At 43.5% G+C, this 20,587-nt stretch overlaps 2 protein-coding genes across 3 annotated transcripts in view; both read left to right on the top strand.

Annotated features, from left to right (window-relative positions):
* LOC125429248 (oocyte zinc finger protein XlCOF6-like) overlaps positions 1-18,661 on the top strand; it is a 36,698-nt gene extending 18,037 nt beyond the window's left edge. Inside the window, exon 6 of the mRNA XM_048490185.1 lies at positions 14,011-18,661. Coding sequence (XP_048346142.1) covers positions 14,011-15,518 — 1,508 coding nt within the window. The 3' untranslated portion in view covers positions 15,519-18,661. The remainder of the gene's footprint in view (positions 1-14,010) is intronic.
* LOC125428587 (zinc finger protein 883-like) overlaps positions 1-20,587 on the top strand; it is a 1,608,225-nt gene that overhangs the window by 22,959 nt on the left and 1,564,679 nt on the right. The gene's annotated exons all lie outside the window — the stretch shown is intronic.

The raw sequence follows: 20,587 nt of genomic DNA, 5'->3' as shown, positions 1-20,587 counted from the left end.
TGGGAGATTACCTGTCAGCAGGAAAACGCACTGATAGATTTATATATATACTAGTGGGACCCGGCCCCCGTTGCTGTGGCTTATTGTGGTGAAATGGAAAAGGAACAGTAGCAGCAAATCAATTGCAGAGGCCGGCAGTACGTTCTCATGCAAACACACAGCCTGATACTGTGCGATGTCATTGATGTGTGTGCCCGCATTCCTTGTTGGGGGGGGGGAATGGAAAGGCACACCTCTCACACATCTAGGCTGGCTGGTCATGATCTTTACCTGGGAGTAAGTTTGGTTGGTGGCAATGGGTGTCACTTCTGAGGAAACCCTCTGAGGGGCGCGATGCGGCCATTCAAAGTATGCCACGGTTGCTGTACCGAGCTTACTCCTGAGTAATGCGTGCCTGGTTTTCTTAACTGTAACCGCAGTATTCAGGGAATCTAGGGTGCCTGGCCCCTCCCACCCATCCCTTGCATGTCGCCCCTCACTCTCTTCCCTCCCTCACTTCTCTTCCCTTGCATGCCACCCCTCCCCCTCCCTCCCTCCCTCCCTTCCCTTCCCTTCCCCTCCGCTAGGGTGGGTGGGTCATATTAAGATGCTGGGCCCCCTGCCTCCCCTTCCTTGCATGCCACCCCTCACTGTCTCCCCTCTCTCCCTCCCTCCCCTTGCATGCCTCCTCCTCCATCCCTTTCCTCTCCCTCCCTCCCCTTGCATGCCACCCCTCCCTCCTTCTCCTTCCCTCTCCCTCGTGTGTATGTGTGTGTATGTGTTTCATTTCCACTCGAGTTACTGCCTATGTAATGTTTCCACTGCTCATATGTGGCCATCTGAGTGAACATTCTAAGCAGCATGAACATTCTAAGGGTGACAGTTACACACAGGCAGCTGCATGTCCTTCACCATGGAGCGCCAGGAAAAAGGTGTTTTACCTGGGCCAGGTGTGAAATTTCAGGTATGTGAACATCTAAAAACACTCTCAACTGGCTGGTTATAGTGGCTGGGAATTTTCAGAGGAATTGGCCCAGCAGTTACTTATACTATCATCAACAAAAACACTGTTAGATATATATAAGAGAGAGAGAGAGAGCTAAGTCTTAAGGATTGTGTACTCTGCATTGCTATTTGTTTGCTTTTTGAAAAGCCTGAATGAATGAAGCACATTTGCACACAGTCTTCAATAATATTTTGCTGCTTTCAGGCAAGGTGGGCAAGAGTTTTGCTGGGTGTTTAAGCACAGGGAGAGATTCAGCCTGTCTTTATCAGTTGCTCTTAGTCACTCTCCAACTGTGCAACCATTTCTCCAGAGAACTGGGCTACTAATCAGTGCTGGAGTTCACTGGGCTGATACCCTGGAAAGCTTGTTAAAACAGCACTAGGACTCGATAAGAAGTTGCATAATTATCAAGCTTTCCGCTATCTCAGATCCATTTCCATCAGCCTCCCAATCAGACCCTTTTTGGTTTAAAGTAGAGAGATTCCCCATTTCCAGAAGGAAAGATACTTCCCAAAAGTATGCCCATATAGCACAATGCATCAGCAAACACCCAGGTGTCCAAAGGAGGAAGTACAGACTTTCCTCTTGATTAAACAAACACACAAATATCCATTCATTTTTCACAAATCTCCTTTCCCCCCCATTTTGATAATCTTTGATAATGCCAGCTCTTTTCCTCCTTTAGGGGTTCCAAAAAGCTCAATGAATCCACGCCAGGGATCAGGTGGGCTGGATCCGGTCTGGAGAGAGGCGTCCAGGGAAGGGAGGGGAGGTGATGACAAAGAGGCAGGCAAGGAAGCATTTCCTTCCAAGACGAGGAGAAGGGTCTTCCCTCTCCCACAATTTTTTCTGGTTGCCACCAGCCATTCTTTCTCCCCTCGCCCCTCCCTCGCTCTCGCTCCTAGTTCCCCTCGCCCTGCAGAGAGAAGGGGAGGGGAGCGGGCGAGGGGAGGGGAGGGGGGCTTGGCTTTGCACCCCCGCGGGAGGGGCGACTCTTCTTTTTTCTCCCACTGGCTGCCTCCGCTCCATAGACATTGAGGCCAGCGAGTCTGAAGTCCTAGAAAGGCCGCTAGGGAAGGGGGTAGGAAACCAGTCCACACGCGGGAAAGCGGCGTTGGTTGACCTCAGCCGCAGCAGTTCCTTCCGGGTGAGTAAAGGGGAGTCCCGGGACTGGCTGGGGGTGAGCGAGGCTGGGAAATGTGGGGTGGGTGGAAGGGAAATCAAAGGGGGGGGGGCGGTCCAGGAGGGCGCCCCCCCCCACTGCAAAGCCTGTGGGGCCGCTTCGTCTCGGGCTCCCCTTTGCACCTGGCTTGAGGGTGATGAGGTCCAGCCCCCTCGCTTCGTTGCAGAGGCCTTGCGAGAGATCGACATTTGCAGGGCAGGTTGGTGGGAGACTCTGGATGAGTTCTTGTTCGGGGTGGGTTGTGAGTCAAGGAAAGACTGGGAAGAAGGAAGGGTTGGATGGGGATGAGAGGAGTGTTTGGAGACAGATTCCCCCGGCGGGACCTTTCCAGGGCGAATGGCTAGTTCGAGAGCAGCAATCTGATGTGGGGGGGGGGGGGGGAGAATAAATGTCCAGGCCTCCCCCCTCGAAGGGAAAAGAGTAAAAGGGGCAGTCCCGGGATCTGCGCTCCCCGCAACATTCATTGCACGTGCAAAGGAGGGGCATTCAGTCGTTGTTGAGTCTGTAGGGAACGTCCCTTCATTCCGTAGTGGGCAAAGGCCCGAGCAGAAAGGCTCCGAGGGGGTAAAAGGAGGGTCTCTAGAGGAGGAGGGAAGCCATGCCTTCAGGGCCAAAACCTCCCATTGCCCCTCGCATAGAAGACAATCTTCGCACCCCCATTGGAATAAAGAAACGGTTTATTTCTTGGTTTGCAGGTTGGACACATACCCAGAAGAATTAAAGAAAGGTGTGTGTGTGTGGGGGGGCTATTTCCTGTTCCCCCCCATCTGTTCTGATCCATCACATATCTGAGAGCCCTCTGGGGAGTCTACTAAAGCCCTCTGGGCAGTCTACTAAAGTAAATCTAATAAATAATAATAATAATATCTCTGTTACCTTTTGTTCTACTTGCAGCACATTGCTTTCTGTCTCCACACCCACCCACCCCAGACAGTACTTTGAGTAAAACCGTCTTTTCACAGTTGAAGGCAACACGATAGAAGGGGGAGGAGATGGAACAGCAGGACCCAGAAGGACCTGGACCTGGCAAGAGAGCAAGGAAAGGCCCCCATCTCATCCAACCTGGGATTGCTGTTGAATTCCAGGAGACAGCTGTGCCAGAGATCTGGGATCAGGAACTCATGAACACAGAAGTACTTTGTCAAAGCTTCCGGCAGTTCCACTACTATGAGGCTGACGGACCCCGAGAGGTTTGCAGTCAGCTGCATGGACTTTGCAACCGCTGGCTAAAGCCAGAGAGGCACTCCAAGAAGCAGATCCTGGACTTGGTGATCCTGGAGCAGTTCCTGACCATCCTGCCCCAGAAAATGCAGCGCTGGGTTAGAGGATGCGGGCCAGAGACCAGTTCCCAGGCAGTGGCCCTGGCCGAAGGTTTCCTCCTGAGTCAGGTAGAGGAGAAAAGGCAGGCAGAACAGGTGAGGACTTTTCTTTCCAGGTATGTCCAAGTCACGCAATGGTTTGTGACCTCCTAATGCTTCCCTGTCTGATATTTTTGTAGGTGTTAATTATTCAAATGGGAGATTTAAGAAGCTGCTTCAGCAGCCAATTTTTCCTAGGGATTTTCTTATCCCTCCAGATAATTTGCTAAAGTTGAAAGAATACCCCACCAGTCTGCTGGTGGAAAGGTGTAGAGTTTGGGAGTGGGGCAGGATCTATTTTCTGGTGTCTTCCATTCCATCTCTTACTTGTCTCCCTTGCTGCTTTTCAGATGTGGGATCCATTCGTGAAGATGGAAGCTGAGTTATCTGTTACGGAAGGCTCTCAGTCACAAGTCCAGGAACATGCTCAAGATGCCCCCTCGTGTAGTAAGAACACATTATGCCTGGATGGGATTGGGGCACCCAGTGAATTCAATGGGTAGAGAGTTCTAGTTAGGAAATTGGACACTTCTTCCTTCAACTTGAATCTCTAAACCTTACATTTGGATAGTGAAGTCAGTCAAAACTTTGAATATCTTTGAATCTTAAATCTGGTGACTGTGTTGTGTCAGTAAACGGCAGGGGCAGAGCCCTTTCCTGACGTATTTTGGCTTTTGAGGGAGGACTCTGGATCCAAACCTGGTTAGGGTTGTCTGTACACCTTGGAAACTTCCTGGGAGTTTTGTGGTTGAGGCTTAGGAGGGCAGGATTTGGGGAGGGGTGTAGTAATGCACTGCCGACCCAGCAGCACCGTGGTAGAACGTTGGGACGCCAACGGACCTACGGCCTTGCCGGTCGCACCGCACCCCCACTCCTCATCCCCCCATGAGTCACGGGTCACGAACTGTCTGGCTCAATCACGGTACTTAGGGACAATGGTCTTGCCCCAGGTGAGTGATGGAGCTCAGGCAGCTTACGCTCCCCTCTCCATGACGTGAGCCAGGTGAGATCATGCATCACATGATGATCTCCTCGGACCTCCCGCCTCCCGCATCCCGGAACTCCCCGGTCCTCCCTCCCTACTTGATAGAATAACAATAAAGGTGCCAAGAACCGCATTGCGGGAGACTAAGCTAGGAACAGGTTACTCAGTCTCCCGCTGCTGGCGATCTCCACCAGATGTTATCTCCGCGTCTCGTCTCGTTCTTGCGCTGACCACGTGGGTCGACTACAAGCGGGAAAGGCCTCAACTGAATATAATGCCATAGAGTCCACCCTCCAAAGCAGCCATTTTCTCCAGGGGGCTGATCCCTGTTGTGTGGGATTCACTTCTAATTCTGGGGAAACTTCAGCTCCCACCTGAAGACTGGCAACTCTAGGCCAGGCAGCAGCTTCTGGCTTTGATACCATCCAATCTGCGTGATTCAACTAGACCTGGCTGCTTGCTAGTGTTCAACATCAGCCACTCTATAAAAGCCACTGTGGTTAGAGCTTCAGATTAAGCTCTGGGAGACTTAGGTTTGAATCTCCATCTTCCCACGGTTGCTCACCAGGTGATTTTGGACCAGTGGTGTACTTTGAACCTGGCCTACCCCACAGGGTTAACCGTGTAGAGAAAAAGGAGGAAAAGAGAATAATTTAAGCTGCTTTGGTCCCTACTGTGGAAAAAGGTAGGATAAAATGAAATAAATATATAACAAAAATAGGTTAAAACAGGAGCCAGATAAATGGCAAAGTGGTGAATGGTCGAGAATGAGAGAAAGAGGCAGGAAAATTGAAGAGGATATAGGGATTGTCAGGGGGAGGAAAAGAGGAAATAGTGAGGTTCCATCCAACAAGTCCTTCATGGTTCCCTGCCATGCAAGTGGGCCTGCCCGCTGGCCACACAACTAGGCCTCAGTTTTCCAAAGTAGAGGTTGCTGGGGGAAGTGGGAAAGTTAACTTAAGATAGTATAAAGGTTAGTTGGCTGTGAAGGAAATCGTGTGGAAATTTCTTTGGAAATTTGTGGAGATGTGGCATCTGGAGCTGGCGGGCTTTGAGGAGGGGAGGGACCTCAGATGGGTATAATTCCATAGACTTAACATAAGAACATAAGAAAGAGCCTGCTGGATCAGACCAGAGTCCATCTAGTCCAGCACTCTGCTACTCGCAGTGGCCCACCAGGTGCCTTTGGGAGCTCACGTGCAGGATGTGAAAGCAGTGGCCTGCTGCTGCTGCTGCTCCTGAGCACCTGGTGAACACCCTTCAAAGCAGCTATTCTCTCCAGGGGAATTAATGTTGCCAGCCTCTGAGCGGAGGCTTCAGATCACCTGGAATTGCAATGGCTCTCCAGATCAATTTCCCTGGAGAAAATGACTGCCCTGGAGGATGGACTCTGTAGCTTTATACCCTGCTAACCTTGTTTCCTCACAAATCCTCACCACATGAAGTCTCCACCCCACATCTTCAAGAAGTTCTCTAATTGGAACTTGCAACCGTACAGGAAGGACTGATCTCTGTAACTAAGAGATCCATTATAATTACATGAGATCTACATACTCCACCTGGAGGTTGGTAACCCTAGAAGGAGAGAAGGAAGCAGGAAAAAAGGACAGGCTATGGGGATTTTCAGAAAATGAAAAGAATAAATAGTGGGAGATAGGAAATGAAATGCCTCCAATAAATCCTTGTGGGTTGCCACTTGTGTTCACTAATTGTGATGCCAGTAAAAGAGGTTTGGACAAATTCATGGAAGCAATTCTTCACATTGATTACAATATTTACTTCCAATCTTTTTTCCATGTGCGGGACTCAAAGTGGCTGAAAAGAAATGGTAGACAAATCTTAAATAGCTTGTACATTCTGGGAGGCATGCTCTGAAATTCAGTTTCTGGGGGCCAGGAACAGTGTGGGAATTTTTGTTTTGTGCTCATGCTTGTCAAGACATCTGATGAGCCACTGCTGGAAATAGGATGTTGGTTTAGTAATGTCAGATTGTGGTATGGTTTCCCCAGCACAGCTGGGAAAGGGTTTGGGATGGATATGATGTCATGTTGATGTCGCATTTGGCCCAGACCCTGGGTGTGACATTAGTGGGTCAGTAGATAATTTGGAAACTTATTAGTATTACACTGAGTTTCCAGGTGTGCCAAAGTCTCATCTGGGTTTTTAGCCAGATGTAATGGTGAGATGCCATGCAATGCCATTTTCACCTCCCTCTTTTTCTGACATCATCCTGAAGATGAAGAGGAGTTTGGATTTATACCCCACCTTTCTCTCCTGTAAGGAGACTCAAGGTGGCTTACAAGCTCCTTTCCCTTCCTCTCCCCACAACAGACACCTTGTGAAGTAGGTGGGGCTGAGAGAGTTCCAAAGTACCGTGACTAGCCCAAGGCCACCCAGCAGGAATGTAGGAGTGCGAAAACACATCTGGTTCACTAGATAAGCCTCTGCCACTCAGGTGGAGGAATGGGGAATCAAACCTGGTTCTCCAGATTAGAATCCACCTGTTCTTAACCACTACACCACACTGGCCATGCTTACGTAAGGGCCCAGCTAGTGGGAGAAGAACATGCCTGAGCATTTGGATTGATGAAGCAGAGGTGCTCTCATGTTTTTGAGCTCCAGAGTTCACAGGACAAGTTTCAAGTATCACAGAAGTCTGAAATGTGTCAATGACATTTATAACCCCCCAAGACGGATGGGTATATTATACTTCTCTTCTGCCTTTCCCACAACAGATTACAAAATGTTACAGTTCTTTCTGAGGGTACATGATGCAAGGTTTCATAGCCCGGGAATGGGTTCATGAAGCATGTCTTCTATAACAAACAGAATAGCAAGTGTAGGCTATTACCCCTTCTTCCACTTTTCTCCCCCTCGCAGGCAGTGAAGACACAGTGTTGATCCGTTTTCTTTGCGGGGGTGTGGAAACAGCAGCAGCACCTCCAGTCCAGGTAGGGGAGATAAGCGTGGAGGAAGGGGGGCAGCCTGGGTTCCCCATGCTTTCTTGAGGGGCTTTTCTCCTGCAGTTGGATCTGAGGGGTCCAGGCAAGACCCTCTGAATGCCACTCCTTATACACATACCGAGCTTTCCATCATCTACCCTCCTAGAATCCCCCTTCCAGAATGTTGTCTCTGCCTGGCATGATTTCGGACAAGGGAATCTTTTTTTGTTCTTTCAGTCTCCAGTTTCCTTCGAGGAGGTGGCCGTGTATTTCACTGAGGCAGAGTGGGCCCTGCTGGATCCGGATCAAAGAGGTCTCTACATGGAAGTCATGCTGGAGAACTACAAGAGTGTGGCCACTCTGGGTAAGGATTTTTCATAGGTTGCAAAGGTCCAGATTCCTGCCTTTGGAATGAAGCACGCCTCTCTATATATATATTTTTAAAAAACCATTAATAACAGAAAGTAAGAAAAAAAGAACAACATATGGATCTTGTCTTAATCGCAGTTCTTTTTTAAATTCATTTTTATTTTATTATTTGGAATACATCTAAATTAACAGTCATTCTGACTTAGAATGATTCTAGTAATGACAGAGTAAGATCTACCACATCTACTAAGAACTACCGGTATGTAGTTTACACATATAAGTAATAGTTACACAAGGAAAAGTATTTTAAGATTTTGGTACACAAATACATTATGAAAATACAATTATAAATGTGCGATAATAATTATAAATAAATACATAGGTAAATAGATTAATAATAATTGTAAAAGGATCCCATGCTTTATAAAAACGGTCGAGGCATTTTTTGTGAATAAGAGTTGTCAATTTGTCGGCTGTTCTGTAGTTCTGTATTTTTAACAGCCATTCATCATATGAAGGCAATTCTTTTGTTTTCCAATATCTGGCTATCACTGTTCTTGCTGCTGTTGTTAGATATGTTCATTGATATTGCAAGATAGTATATTCTGGAGATTTGGATCAGTCATGTGTTTAGGTGTTGTAATTTTGTTGTCTTATTGAATCTAGGGGGTGTTTTGTTTGCTTGGCTATGTTGTGTTCTTTGAGAGCTTTGTATTGCTGTATAAAAAGTCCTGTGCTTTCGCACACGTCTGTAGGTTTTTTTTATTGATCATCATTCTGTGTCTTATGTATTTCCAGCTGTCCTAATGTGATGTTAGTCATTGTAGCTTCCAGGTTATGTAGCTTTGCATTGTCTCTCTTGAGATTGTGAGTCTCTGTTTCTAGTTGTTCTAGTTTGTTCTTATTTTCTTTTTGGAAACTGTCTGGTTTCTCTAGTATCATATCTAGCCTCTCATGAATAGCCATATTGTCATTTGAAAAATTTGGGTTTGTGGTCGGCATTTCAGATGTGTTGATGATTGCCATGTGTTTTGTTTCCTTTGACATTTTTGTATCAGGAATACAGATTGTTCAGGTGAGATCTTCTCGAATTGTGAATTTGTGTGGGTCAGAAAAGAGCATAGTGCTTGCCTTTGCTGGCCTCCCTTTTATTCCTGTCCCGATCGTATGTGAGGTCAGTTAGCAGACCTATCTTGGGATGTATAGCTTCTGGACTTCATGTCCTTTATCTCTCAAAGGGATTATATTGTAGTATATTAAATATGTAGTTTATGGTATCTTCATGGGCAGGGGTTTTCGTGGCTGTCTAGTATCCCCCTGTTGCTTTGCTTTTTAAAGATCTCAAGTGAAGTTCCTTCCTACTCCTTGAGCTGCTCAAAGTCTGGGATTGTATTGGGTTCGGATGAGAAGTTCTGAGGGTTGCTGGTTAAACAATTTTTTTAATCGGCTCAGCACTACAACAAAGTCCAATATATTTTATTGAACACCATAATATAAATACTTGATACATTGCCCCTGACCCTTAACAGATAGAACGGCAGGGTGAAACGGAGAGGGAAGGTGACCAGACACTGTGAATTCAACAACCACCCAACAGTGATCCAAGCACCGCCCTAAGCCTGTGCACCGCAAAATCAACGCTAGGCAGGTGCTTGGGGAGAGAAGACGATACAATAGCACAAGATAGCTACTCTATAAGATGCCAGAAACCACCCACGATAAAAGTCATTTGATATCGAGTTGCAACGGGCAAACTTGGTACACTTCAATCTTGGTACACGTCAACGGGCAAACTTGGTACACTTGTCACTTCAATCCAGCACTGCCGAGCATAGATGAGTGAGGATCGGAGAGCGGGAGGCTTTGGTCTACACTATTCTAGGTCCCTGCCAACACCGTGACTGGGAAAGAGTATACTAGAGATCCATACAAGCAACGACACAACACAAGCACGTTCAACGATGAAGTGGATCCCAATTAACCACCCAGAGAGATATAGAGCTCACAAAGCAGGGGACTTTTAAACAAAAACATTACAATTAAACAAATGGCCACCAGTTCATTTTTCTACTGCTCTTAAATTTTGATGAATTTCCAGCAGTGTTTTTTACCTTCCCCATTACTATTTCATTTGTATTTGTATTTAGCATACTGGATTTTTTGTTACATCATGTGTAATAAGATGCATTTGTTGTACAGACTGGAGGTCACATATTCAGAACTTCTATTGGCGTAGCCCTATTCTATTTAAGCATAATTGTTTTTTTATTAGTCTTAATCACAGTTCTAAACACTGAGAGAACCTGCAGGATAATAAATATAATATTCTATAAAATCATAAAACATTTAACAATATTTACTATTCTTTAAAAATAAACAAAATTTTGATAATATATATTGAAACATGGTTACTATTATAAATTTCTATTTTATAATAAAATTCTAATTTAATAATTCATTCATTTTTTCTGTTTAACACCTTTTCAATACAATTTTCAATATTTTTAAACCAAAAAAATTATAGTTGAAATAGATTATTTCAACCACATTGATTACTTTTCACTGTTATCGTTATTTTAAAAGCTAATATGAATACTGCATTTTCTATGTAACTTGGAGTTCTTGGTTAGGACTCTTATTCCCAAATTTCATTAATTTTGTCATTGTTCTGTATACTCTTTGTTTATTTTCCCAATTTTCTTGGGCAGGATATATTTTTGCCTTTCATTTTGGTGCGAATACAACTCTGGCAGCTGTTGTCACATATCACAACAATTCCTTTGAAATCTTGGGCTGTCCTTGGGCAATATGACTAATAGCCTTGTTTTAACATCCATAATGAATTTAATTTTAAAAATATTTTGAACTTCTGCATGTGCCTCTTTCCAGTTTTTTTCCAACTTTTTTTGCATGACCTCACAAAGCCATCCACTTTATATTTCCAGCATTTTCCTTTATTCGTCTCTTCAGTGTCCTTTGGGGTGATAAAACATTTTATATCAGGTTTCTGTTAAAGTTTGACAAGCTGTAAACTTTATGCCCTTTGGTCACAGAGTTTCCCACTGTTGAAAATATATTTTTCCTCAAAGCGGGGAATCAATTCTTTGTTTCCTCCTCAAATTATATTTGGGGAGGGAAAAGATAGGCAGAGTAAAAAAACTGCTAATTTGGGGGGACTAGCTGGGATTACATTGTAACCAGTGGGGGGTGGGCGGAAGGTCTGATAAAGGAAATACACACTCACTAATGAGCAGTGCGTGATTGATGGCATAGCTTCTTGCATAGGTGCTGACTGGGTCTCTATTCCAGCAGCACATGCAGAGGAGACAGTTGAGGGATGACTAGGGTTACCTGTAGAAAAAAATACTGATAAGGCCTCTAAAGGGATGGAGATGAACCACAGAGGAAGGAGAGAAGCCATGTAGAGGGATAAACTCATTTCATCCCAAGAAGAAGATTTCCATGAAATCCCAGCCCAAGAAGAAGGATCAAGCATAACACGAAATAATAAAGGCCTCTTTGCTAGCCAGGGAACCTGCTCCAGGGAAAAGAGAAAAAAAAGTGTGGCCTTTGAAAAGACCTTCCAGTTGAACATGAGTGTTGATTCTGAGAGGCAAATTCTATCAGGAGAGAAACTGAATAATTACATTCACTTGGAATGGAATAATGTGATCACTGAAAATCAACATGGGTGTCTCAAAAAAAAGTAATGCCAGACTAATCTTATCTCTTTTCTTGATAGAGTGATAAACTTGGTAGATGAAAGGAATGCTGTGGACGTAGCATACCTTGATTTTAGTAAGGCCTTTGACAAGGTGCCCCATGATATTCTTGCAAGTAAGCTGGAAAGATGTGGACTAGATAATGACTGTTAGATTGATTTGTAATTGGTTGACTGACTGAACACAAAGAGTGCTCAGTAACTTGGAAAGATGTGGACTAGACAATGACTGATAGATGGATTTGTAATTGGTTGACTGGCTGAATACCAAGAGTGATCATCAATGGCTCATCTTCATCCTGGAGAGAAGTGAGTAGTGGAGTGCCACAGGGTTCTGCCTTGGCCCAGTGCTATTCAATATTTTTATCAATGACTTGGATAATGAAATAGATGGTATGTTAATCAAATTTGCAGATGATACCAAATTTGGAGGGGTAGCTAATACCCTGGAGGACATGGGCAGGATTCAAAATGATCTGGACAGATTAGAGAGCTGGGCCAAAACTAACAAAATAAATTTCAACAGAGATAAATGTAAGATTCTACACTTAGGCAGAAGAAATGAAATACACAGATATAGGATGGGTGACACCTGGCTTGACAGCAGTACATGTGAAAGGGATCCAGGAGTTTTAGTAGACCACAAACTGAACATGAGTCAGTGGTATGATATGGCAGCCAAGAAAGCCAATGCAATTCTGGGATACATCAATAAAGAGTATAGTGTCTAGATCGAGGGAAGTAATTGTACCACTCTACTTTGCATAGCTCAGATCTCACCTGGAGTACTGTGTACAATTCTGGGCACCGCAATTTAAGAAGGATATTGACAAGCTGGAATGTGTCCTGAAGAGGGCAAAAAAATGATAAACGATCCGGAATCCATGTCCTACGAAGACAGACTTAGGGAGCTGGGGATGTTTAGCCTGGAGAAGCAAAGGTTAAGGGGAGACATGTTTAAATACTTGAAAGGATATCATGTCGAAGAGGGAGCAAGCTTGTTTTCTGCTGCCTCAGAGACTAGGACACAGAGTAATGGATTCAAGGTGCAGGAAAAGAGATTCCACCTAAACATTACGAAGAACTTTCTGACTGTCAGGGCTGTTCAACAGTGGAATTCACTGCCTTGGAGAGTGGTGGAGTCTCCTTTGGAGATTTTTAAACAGAGGCTGGATGATCATATGTCAGAAGTGCTTTGATTCTGTGTACCTGCGTGGCAGTGGTTGGACTTGATGGCCCTTGTGGTCTATTCCAACTCTATGATTCTATGATTGATATCACTCAGGTGAGGACTGTGTATATTAATTGTTGTTGTTGTTGTTATTTATTCAATTTAGTGTACCGCCCCATCCCCAAAGGGCTCTGAGCGGTGTACAACATATCTAGGAACCCCCTAGTTAGGAACAGGTCATTTTCTATTTAGACTGCAAACTAAGCGTTTCTGATGCAGCAAGGTTTTATGTCCCTTTATAGTGTCTGTTATTGTATTCAATTTGCAGGAAGAAGAAAACCAGTGAAATATTTTGCATGTGGATGGAACTTGAAAGGAAAATCAGATGTCCTTGTGTGTGCACTAATGGAATTTCTTTTTTTATTCTAGCAGAGGATGAGCCATGGAAAGATTTGGATGTGGAAGTACATCAGCTATTGCCAGATGAAATCAAAAATAAAAATGTGAAAGGCAACATCAGGAATCAAGGCAGACCAAAGAGACAGAAAGGAAGTCACATTGAGAAGAATAAACCCACTGGTGTCCAAGGGCAGGATTTCCATGAAGTAATCCACATGGTTGAGGAAGGATATAAGTGCTTCGAATGTGGAATGACCTTCTCAGGTCAAATCCAATATGATGTCCATTTGCAAACACACTGTGAAACGAAGTACAGAAAGAGGTTTGTTTATAGTGCAGAGCTCCTAAGGCAACAAAGAACACATAAAGGAAAGAAATCAAATAGTTGCTCAGACAGTGGTAAAAGTTTCTCACAGAAATCAGACCTTCTTAAACAGCCAAGAATTCATTCACGAGAGAAACCTTTAATCTCCTTAGTGAATGGAATGAGATTTGCTGATGGAAGAAAGAGTAATATACATATTTCAAAGCACAGTATAATAAAGGCACACAAATGTTTTCGGTGTGGAAAGTACTTCAAATACAGATCACAGTTCCTTCTGCACCAGAGAACCCACTCAGGGGAGAAACCTTTTGAATGCTCAGAATGTGGAAAGAGATTCTGTCAAAGGGGCCATCTTCATGCACATAAAAGAACCCATACGGGGGAGAAACTTTTTGAATGCTCAGAGTGTAGGAAGACATTCTGTCAAAGGGGCCATCTTCAACAGCATCAAAGAACCCACACAGGGGAGAAACTATTTAAATGTTTAGAGTGTGGAAAAAGATTCAGTCGGAGTGACAGTCTTCAACAACATCAAAGAACCCACACGGGGGAGAAACCTTTTAAATGCTCAGAGTGTGGAAAGAGATTCAGTCACAGTAGCAGTCTTCAACAGCATCAAAGAACTCACACAGGGGAGAAACCTTTTGAATGTTTAGAGTGTGGAAAGAGATTCCGTCACAATAGCCATCTTCATACTCATAAAAGAACACATACAGGGGAGAAACATTTTGAATGCTCAGTGTGTAGAAAGAGATTCAGTCAGAGTGGCCATCTTCAAAAGCATCAAAGAACTCATACAGGGGAGAAACCTTTTGAGTGCTCAGAGTGTGGAAAGAGATTCAGTCATAGTAGCAGTCTTCAACTGCATCAAAGAACGCACACGGGAGAAAAACCTTTTGAATGCTCTGAGTGTGGAAAGAGATTCTGTCAAAGGGGTCATCTTTATGAACATAAAAGAACCCATACGGGAGAGAAACGTTTTGAATGCTTGGAGTGTAGAAAGAGATTTTGTCAACGGGGTCAGCTTCAACAGCATGAAAGAACCCACACTGGAGAGAAACCTTTTGAATGCGCAGAGTGTGGAAAGAGATTCTGCCAAAGGGGCCATCTTCACGCACATAAAAGAACCCATACAGGGGAGAAACCTTTCGAATGCTTAGAGTGTGGAAGAAGATTCAGTGACAGCAGCACTATTCAAAAACATCAAAGGACCCATACCGGGGAGAAACCTTTTGAATGCTCAGAGTGTGGAAGAAGATTTAGTGACAATAGCAGTCTTCAAAAACATCAAACAACCCACACAGGGGAGAAACGGTTTGAATGTCTCGAGTGTGGGAAGAGATTCAGTCACAATAGTGGTCTTCAAAAGCATCGAAGAATCCACACAGGGGAGAAACTTTTTGAATGTGTGGAGTGTGGAAAGAGATTCTGTCAATGGGGTCATCTTGACACACATAAAAGAACCCATACAGGGGAGAAACCGTTTGAATGCTCTGAGTGTGGAAAGAGATTCAGTCACAGTCGTAGTCTTCAAACACATCAAAGGACCCATACCGGGGAGAAACCTTTTGAATGTTCAGAGTGTGGAAAGAGATTTCGTCACAGTGGCAATCTTCATGCACATAAAAGAACCCATACGGGGGAGAAACCTTTTGAATGTTCCGAGTGCAGAAAGAGATTCAGTCAGAGGGGCAGCCTTCAAACACATCAAAGAACACACTCAGGGGAGAAACCTTTTAAATGCTCAGAGTGTGGAAAAAGATTCAGTGACAGTAGCAGTCTTCAGAGACATCAAAGGACCCACACAGGGGAGAAACCTTTTCAATGCTCAGAGTGTGGTAAGAAATTCCGTTACAGCAGCTATGTTCTCAAACATCAAAGGACCCACACAGGGGAGAAACCTTATGAATGCTCAGAGTGTGGAAAGAGATTCAGTCAGAGTAGCAATCTTCAAAAACATCAAAGGACCCATGTAGGGGAGAAACATTTTGAATGCACAGCATGTAAAAAGAGATTCACTAACCGTAGTAGTCTTCAAAAACATCAAAGATCTCACACAGGGAAAAAATGTTTTGAATGATCCGACTGTGGAAAGAGATTGTCAGGGTGACCATTTTGCACAGCTTGTAAGAACCCACAAATAGGATAAACATTAAGCTTTACATACTGAAGTGGACCTCTTCTGATATGACCCTTCTTAGAAGGCTGTTATTATGAGAATTCTTCAGTTACAACCTTCCCCATTCTAGATAAAATCAGCCAAAATTGTAAAAATGTATAAATGTAAAAAAACTGGTTAACAGAAAGACACTAAATTCAGTACAGAAAATTTAGTTTAAAAAAAACTTAAACATTGCCCTCCTGGTTCCCTCAAGTTCATGCCGCACATAGTGGCAAGCTGCACTACTGCAGAACTGGAAATGAAGAAGAGGTCTTTTCTGATACCACCACCTCTTTCCCTTTTAACCAACTAATTCCATTAGGTACACAATCAAATTCTCATGCAGTCTCTTTAACGTAATCCTTCATGTGGCATCAATATTGTAGATTTTGAATCCATGAGTATAACATTAGTTTGCAATATCTGAAAATCTTGCACTTGCTGGTCCTGGAATTACATTCCTCCACCATCTTCACTGACCGGAGTTCTGGGTGACCTTATTCTGAAGTTCCTAGTATCTGTCAGACCAACACCTCTCCCTACTGATTACGTTATCCAAATAAATTTTTCCTTCATCCTCAGACATCTCTGACCCACATTGAATACTGAACAGCCACTGCATGCTTGAATTTCTGGGCACCATTCTCTGCTAAAGCCCCACTCCAGAGTCTGATCTGTCAACTAGCAGGCTAACACTTTTACTCTTTGGCTACCTTATGAAAGACTAATATTCTACCAACTGCTTGGTTACCAAAGTATTTAATGTAAAAAAATCCCAGGCTACTGAATTAATAGAGAATGCACTGCACCATGGCCTACTCATGCACAAGCCTTGGGTCACATTGCCATCGTGTCAGAGAACCTGAGACACAGGAATCCTTTCTGGGCTGTTGTGAAGCCATTCAGCCAATAAATGTTGGGGTTACCAAAGCCTGAGATCATGAATAAAACAGAATGAAACAGATTTGTTTAAAATAACACAAATTTATTAAGGTACTTGAAAAAAGGAAGACAAAGCAGGTGCAATCTCTAAAAATACAGCAACAGAAAAATAATAACATTCAGTTTGCCTAATACTGACTTCGATAATAGATAGTTCTACCATCCAGTCCAATCAGGAAACAAACCTTGCCATAGCGAAGAGTCAAGGCAACGGTACATTCATCAGGATAGTAACTTGGAGCTACAGGCTTGACCTTGAGGAAATTTGGGTAGCTATACCTGCAGCGTGTACAAATTGGAAGAGAAGGTCCAGCAACTTGAGGCGCAAGTATCTACTCTTCAGCCTGTGAAGAAAAATGAAGATTTCCTGGACAGAGTGGAGCAGATGATACTGCGCGGAGAACACACCAGGGATCTCTCTGAAGAGGACAGCAGCTCTCAAACACAGGAGGTGGGCAATTGCAGGAATGTGACACATAGAAATAGAGGGACCAGGAAGTATTCTGTTAGTTTGAAGCTACAGAATCGATTTGAAGTTCTCTCCCTTGTCAGTGAAGATAAGGAACAGGCACAGGAGCAACAGTCAGCCCTTGGAGAATGTGCAAGTGGTAGAAGGTTCAGCATATGGAATGGCTTCTGCAAAACCCCAGAGAAGATGTGTGGTGGTGTTAGGGGTCTCCCTGCTGAGGGGAACAGAAGCAGTGATTTACAGGTCTGACAAGATGTCTCTAGAGGTGTGCTGTCTCACTGAAGCAAAAATTCATCATGCCTCTGAGAGGCTGACAAAAATTGTCAAGTCCACTGACAGTTATCCCTTTCTTTTGATCCATGTGGGAACAAATGACACTGCAAGATGTAGCTTTTGGGACATCACAAGGGTTTTTGAGGCTCTGGGAAGAATGCTGAAGGATATGGATGCACAGAGCATCAATTTCTCTCTACTTTCCGTTGGAGGACAGGACCCAGGGAGGGAAAAAGAATACTGGAGGTGAACAACTAACTAGCCTTTCAGGTGGTGCTGATGGGAATGTTTTGGCTTCTTGGACCATGGTCTGCGGTATCATGAAGATGGACTACTGGCTAGGGATGGGTTGCACCTCACTTTTGTAGGTAGCAACATTATCAGGAGTTATGTGGGGGAGGGAAACAGTATTCAAGGGGGCAGGAGTTCATCAAGTGCAGATAATATTCTGAAGGTTATAGAGAGAATTGGGTGAATAGTTCAAGACCCAAACAATGGGAGGGGGGGAAAATTAAATAAGCAGCTACGGGCAATGAATCATGGGCTTAGATCTCTATACTAGCACACAAAGCATGGAAAATAAACAAACTTGAGCTCTTGACGCAGCAAGGCAAATATGATATAATAGGCAACAATGAAACCTGGTGGGATGAGTCTCATGATTGGAATGTAATAATTGAGGGATATAACCTATTTCAGAGAATTAGACTAACCAGGAAAGAAGGAGGAGTAGCATTGTACATCAAGGAAGATTACACCTGTGAGCAGATCCATGACTTAAATCATGGAAGCCAGGTTGAGAGCATCTGGGTAAAAACTAAAGGGAAGCAAAATAACAGTGATCTAATTATGGGGTCTATTATAAACCATCAGGCCAGACTGAACAGCTGGATGGTGCCTTCCTGGAACAGATGACCAAACATTCAGAAAAGAGAGAAATAGTAGTAATGGGAGATTTCAGTTATCCTGATATTCTTCAGGGGTCAAACTGCCAAAACTATAAGGTCCAACAAATTCCTCACTTGCCTTGAAGACAATTTCATGGTACAGGAGGTAGCAGAGGCAACAAAGGGATCAGCTATTTTAGATCTGTTCCTGACCAACAATGTGACCTGATTAGTGGAGTGGTAGGATCCTTAGGTGGGAGTGACCATGTTCTCCTGGAGTTTCTTATATGGTAGAAAAGGGATGCCAAGCATAGTCAGACACATATTCGAGACTTAAGAAAACTGATTTAAATAAACTGAGGACAATACTGGGTGTGATCCCATGGTTAAGAATTCTAAAAGAGAAGGGAGTGCATGATGGATGGGAGTTTTTAAATAGTGAGCTCTTGAGGGCACAATTTCAAAAAGTTCCAATGAGGAAGAAAAATGGGAGCTGTGTAAGGAAACCAGGATGGCTGTCTAAAGAACTTTCAACTAACGGGGAGGAGAAAAGGCAGAACTACTCAACACCTTCTTTGCCTTGGCCTTTTCCCAAAAGGAAAACAGTGTTCATTCAGGGGAAAATGGATCTGAAGACGAGTAAGGAAATTCAGCACAGAATAAATAAAGAGGTAGTATAGGAATGCCTGGCTACTTTAAATGAATTCAAATCTCCAAGGCCTGATGAACTGCATCCCAGGTATTAAAACAATTGGCAGAAGTACTCTCAGAACCACCCACTATAATCTTTGAAAATTCCTGGAGACCAAGAAAAGTCCCAGTGGGCTGGAGGAGGGCTAATGTTGTCCCCATCTTCAAAAAGGAGGAAAAATTGGATTTAAACACTTACTAACCACTCAACCTGACTTCAATACTAGGAAAGATTGTAGGGCAGATCATTAGGAAAAGAAGCACAGAGTTGACCAAACCCCAAGAAAAAAACTTGCCCAATGCAAGGAATGAGTGCAAATTAATTATTCGTGATAGAACGTAATATTCCTAGGTTACAGACAATGATCAAAAGTCCATACAGTTGTTGCAAATATATAGGCAACCACCAAATAGCTGGGAATGCACTAATATTGTCATGTATCCATAGAGTAAATCCAAGCGTCTTGTTATACTTCCATTCATTCACATTTACTGGAAAATAAGTTCAAAGTATGGTGAAGCCGCAGTTCACTCACCATACCGCCAATAGGCACTGATATGTACTAAACGTGTCTGCCACCAAATGATATTTTCCAAACGCAGCATATAGAGGCAATGAGTCCAAAGCCGCAGCGTTAAAGGGGTAGCAAGAACGACGAACAGCAAGCAAAACACATGAGCACTAAAATTGCGTTTTCGCAACTCTTCCTCAGTGCATATTTGTTGTAATGACACTAGTTTCCAGACAATCTTTCACTTATTGCTATGTGTTACCTAGGTAAAATAAATACCATAATCATTGTGAACATATATGTGAATTCTTAAAAAGCATGTATAATAATTACTTTCAAGGTATTATACAATAAAAATAAACATGTATTCAATTCTATATATTTGCAAGAACTGTATGGACTTTTGATCATTGTCTGTAACCTAGGAATATTACGTTCTATCACGAATAATTAATTTGCACTCATTCCTTGCATTGGGCAAGTTTTTTTCTTGGGGTTTGGCCAACTCTGTGCTTCTTTTCCTAATTGTATTCTTGCCTGTGTTTCTTTCAGGGCAGATCATTAAACAGACAGTCTGTAAATACTTAGAAGGGAATACTAAACTACATGTGTTTCTATTCTTAATTCCTTTTTTTTTACAATATTGGTAGATGTTGAATTTAGCATATGTTGATTTTAGTAAGGCCTTTGACAAGATATTGCTTGATAGTCTTGCAAGCAAGATAGTAACATGCGGACTAGGTAATGCTAATGTTCGATAGGTTTGCAATTGGTTGACTGACTGAACCCAAAGGGTGCTGGCCAATGTCTGAATTTCATCCTGGAGAGAAGTGACTAGTGGGGTGCCACAGGGTTCTGTTCTGGGCCCAGTGCTATTCAATATTTTTTATCAATGACTTAGATGGTGGACTAGAGGGCATGTTAATCCGATTTGTCGATGACACCAAATTAGGAGGGAGAGCTCCTATCCCAAAGGACAGGGCCAGAATTCAAAATGATCTCATCAGAGCTGGGCCAAAACTATGAAATTCAACAGAGCTAAATGTAAGATAGTACAGCTAGGCAGGAAAAAAGGAAATGGATTTAGGATGGGTGAAACGTGGCTTGACAACACTACATGTGAAAGGGTCTGGGAGTCTTAGTAGGCCACAAATGAGTCAGCAGTGTGATGTGGTGGCCAAGAAAGCCAATGCGATTCTGGGCTGCAGCATGAGT

This window comes from Sphaerodactylus townsendi, linkage group LG03 (assembly GCF_021028975.2).
Source record: "Sphaerodactylus townsendi isolate TG3544 linkage group LG03, MPM_Stown_v2.3, whole genome shotgun sequence".
Classification (NCBI taxonomy): domain Eukaryota; kingdom Metazoa; phylum Chordata; class Lepidosauria; order Squamata; family Sphaerodactylidae; genus Sphaerodactylus; species Sphaerodactylus townsendi.
This window is presented reverse-complemented; position numbering and strand designations above follow the sequence as displayed.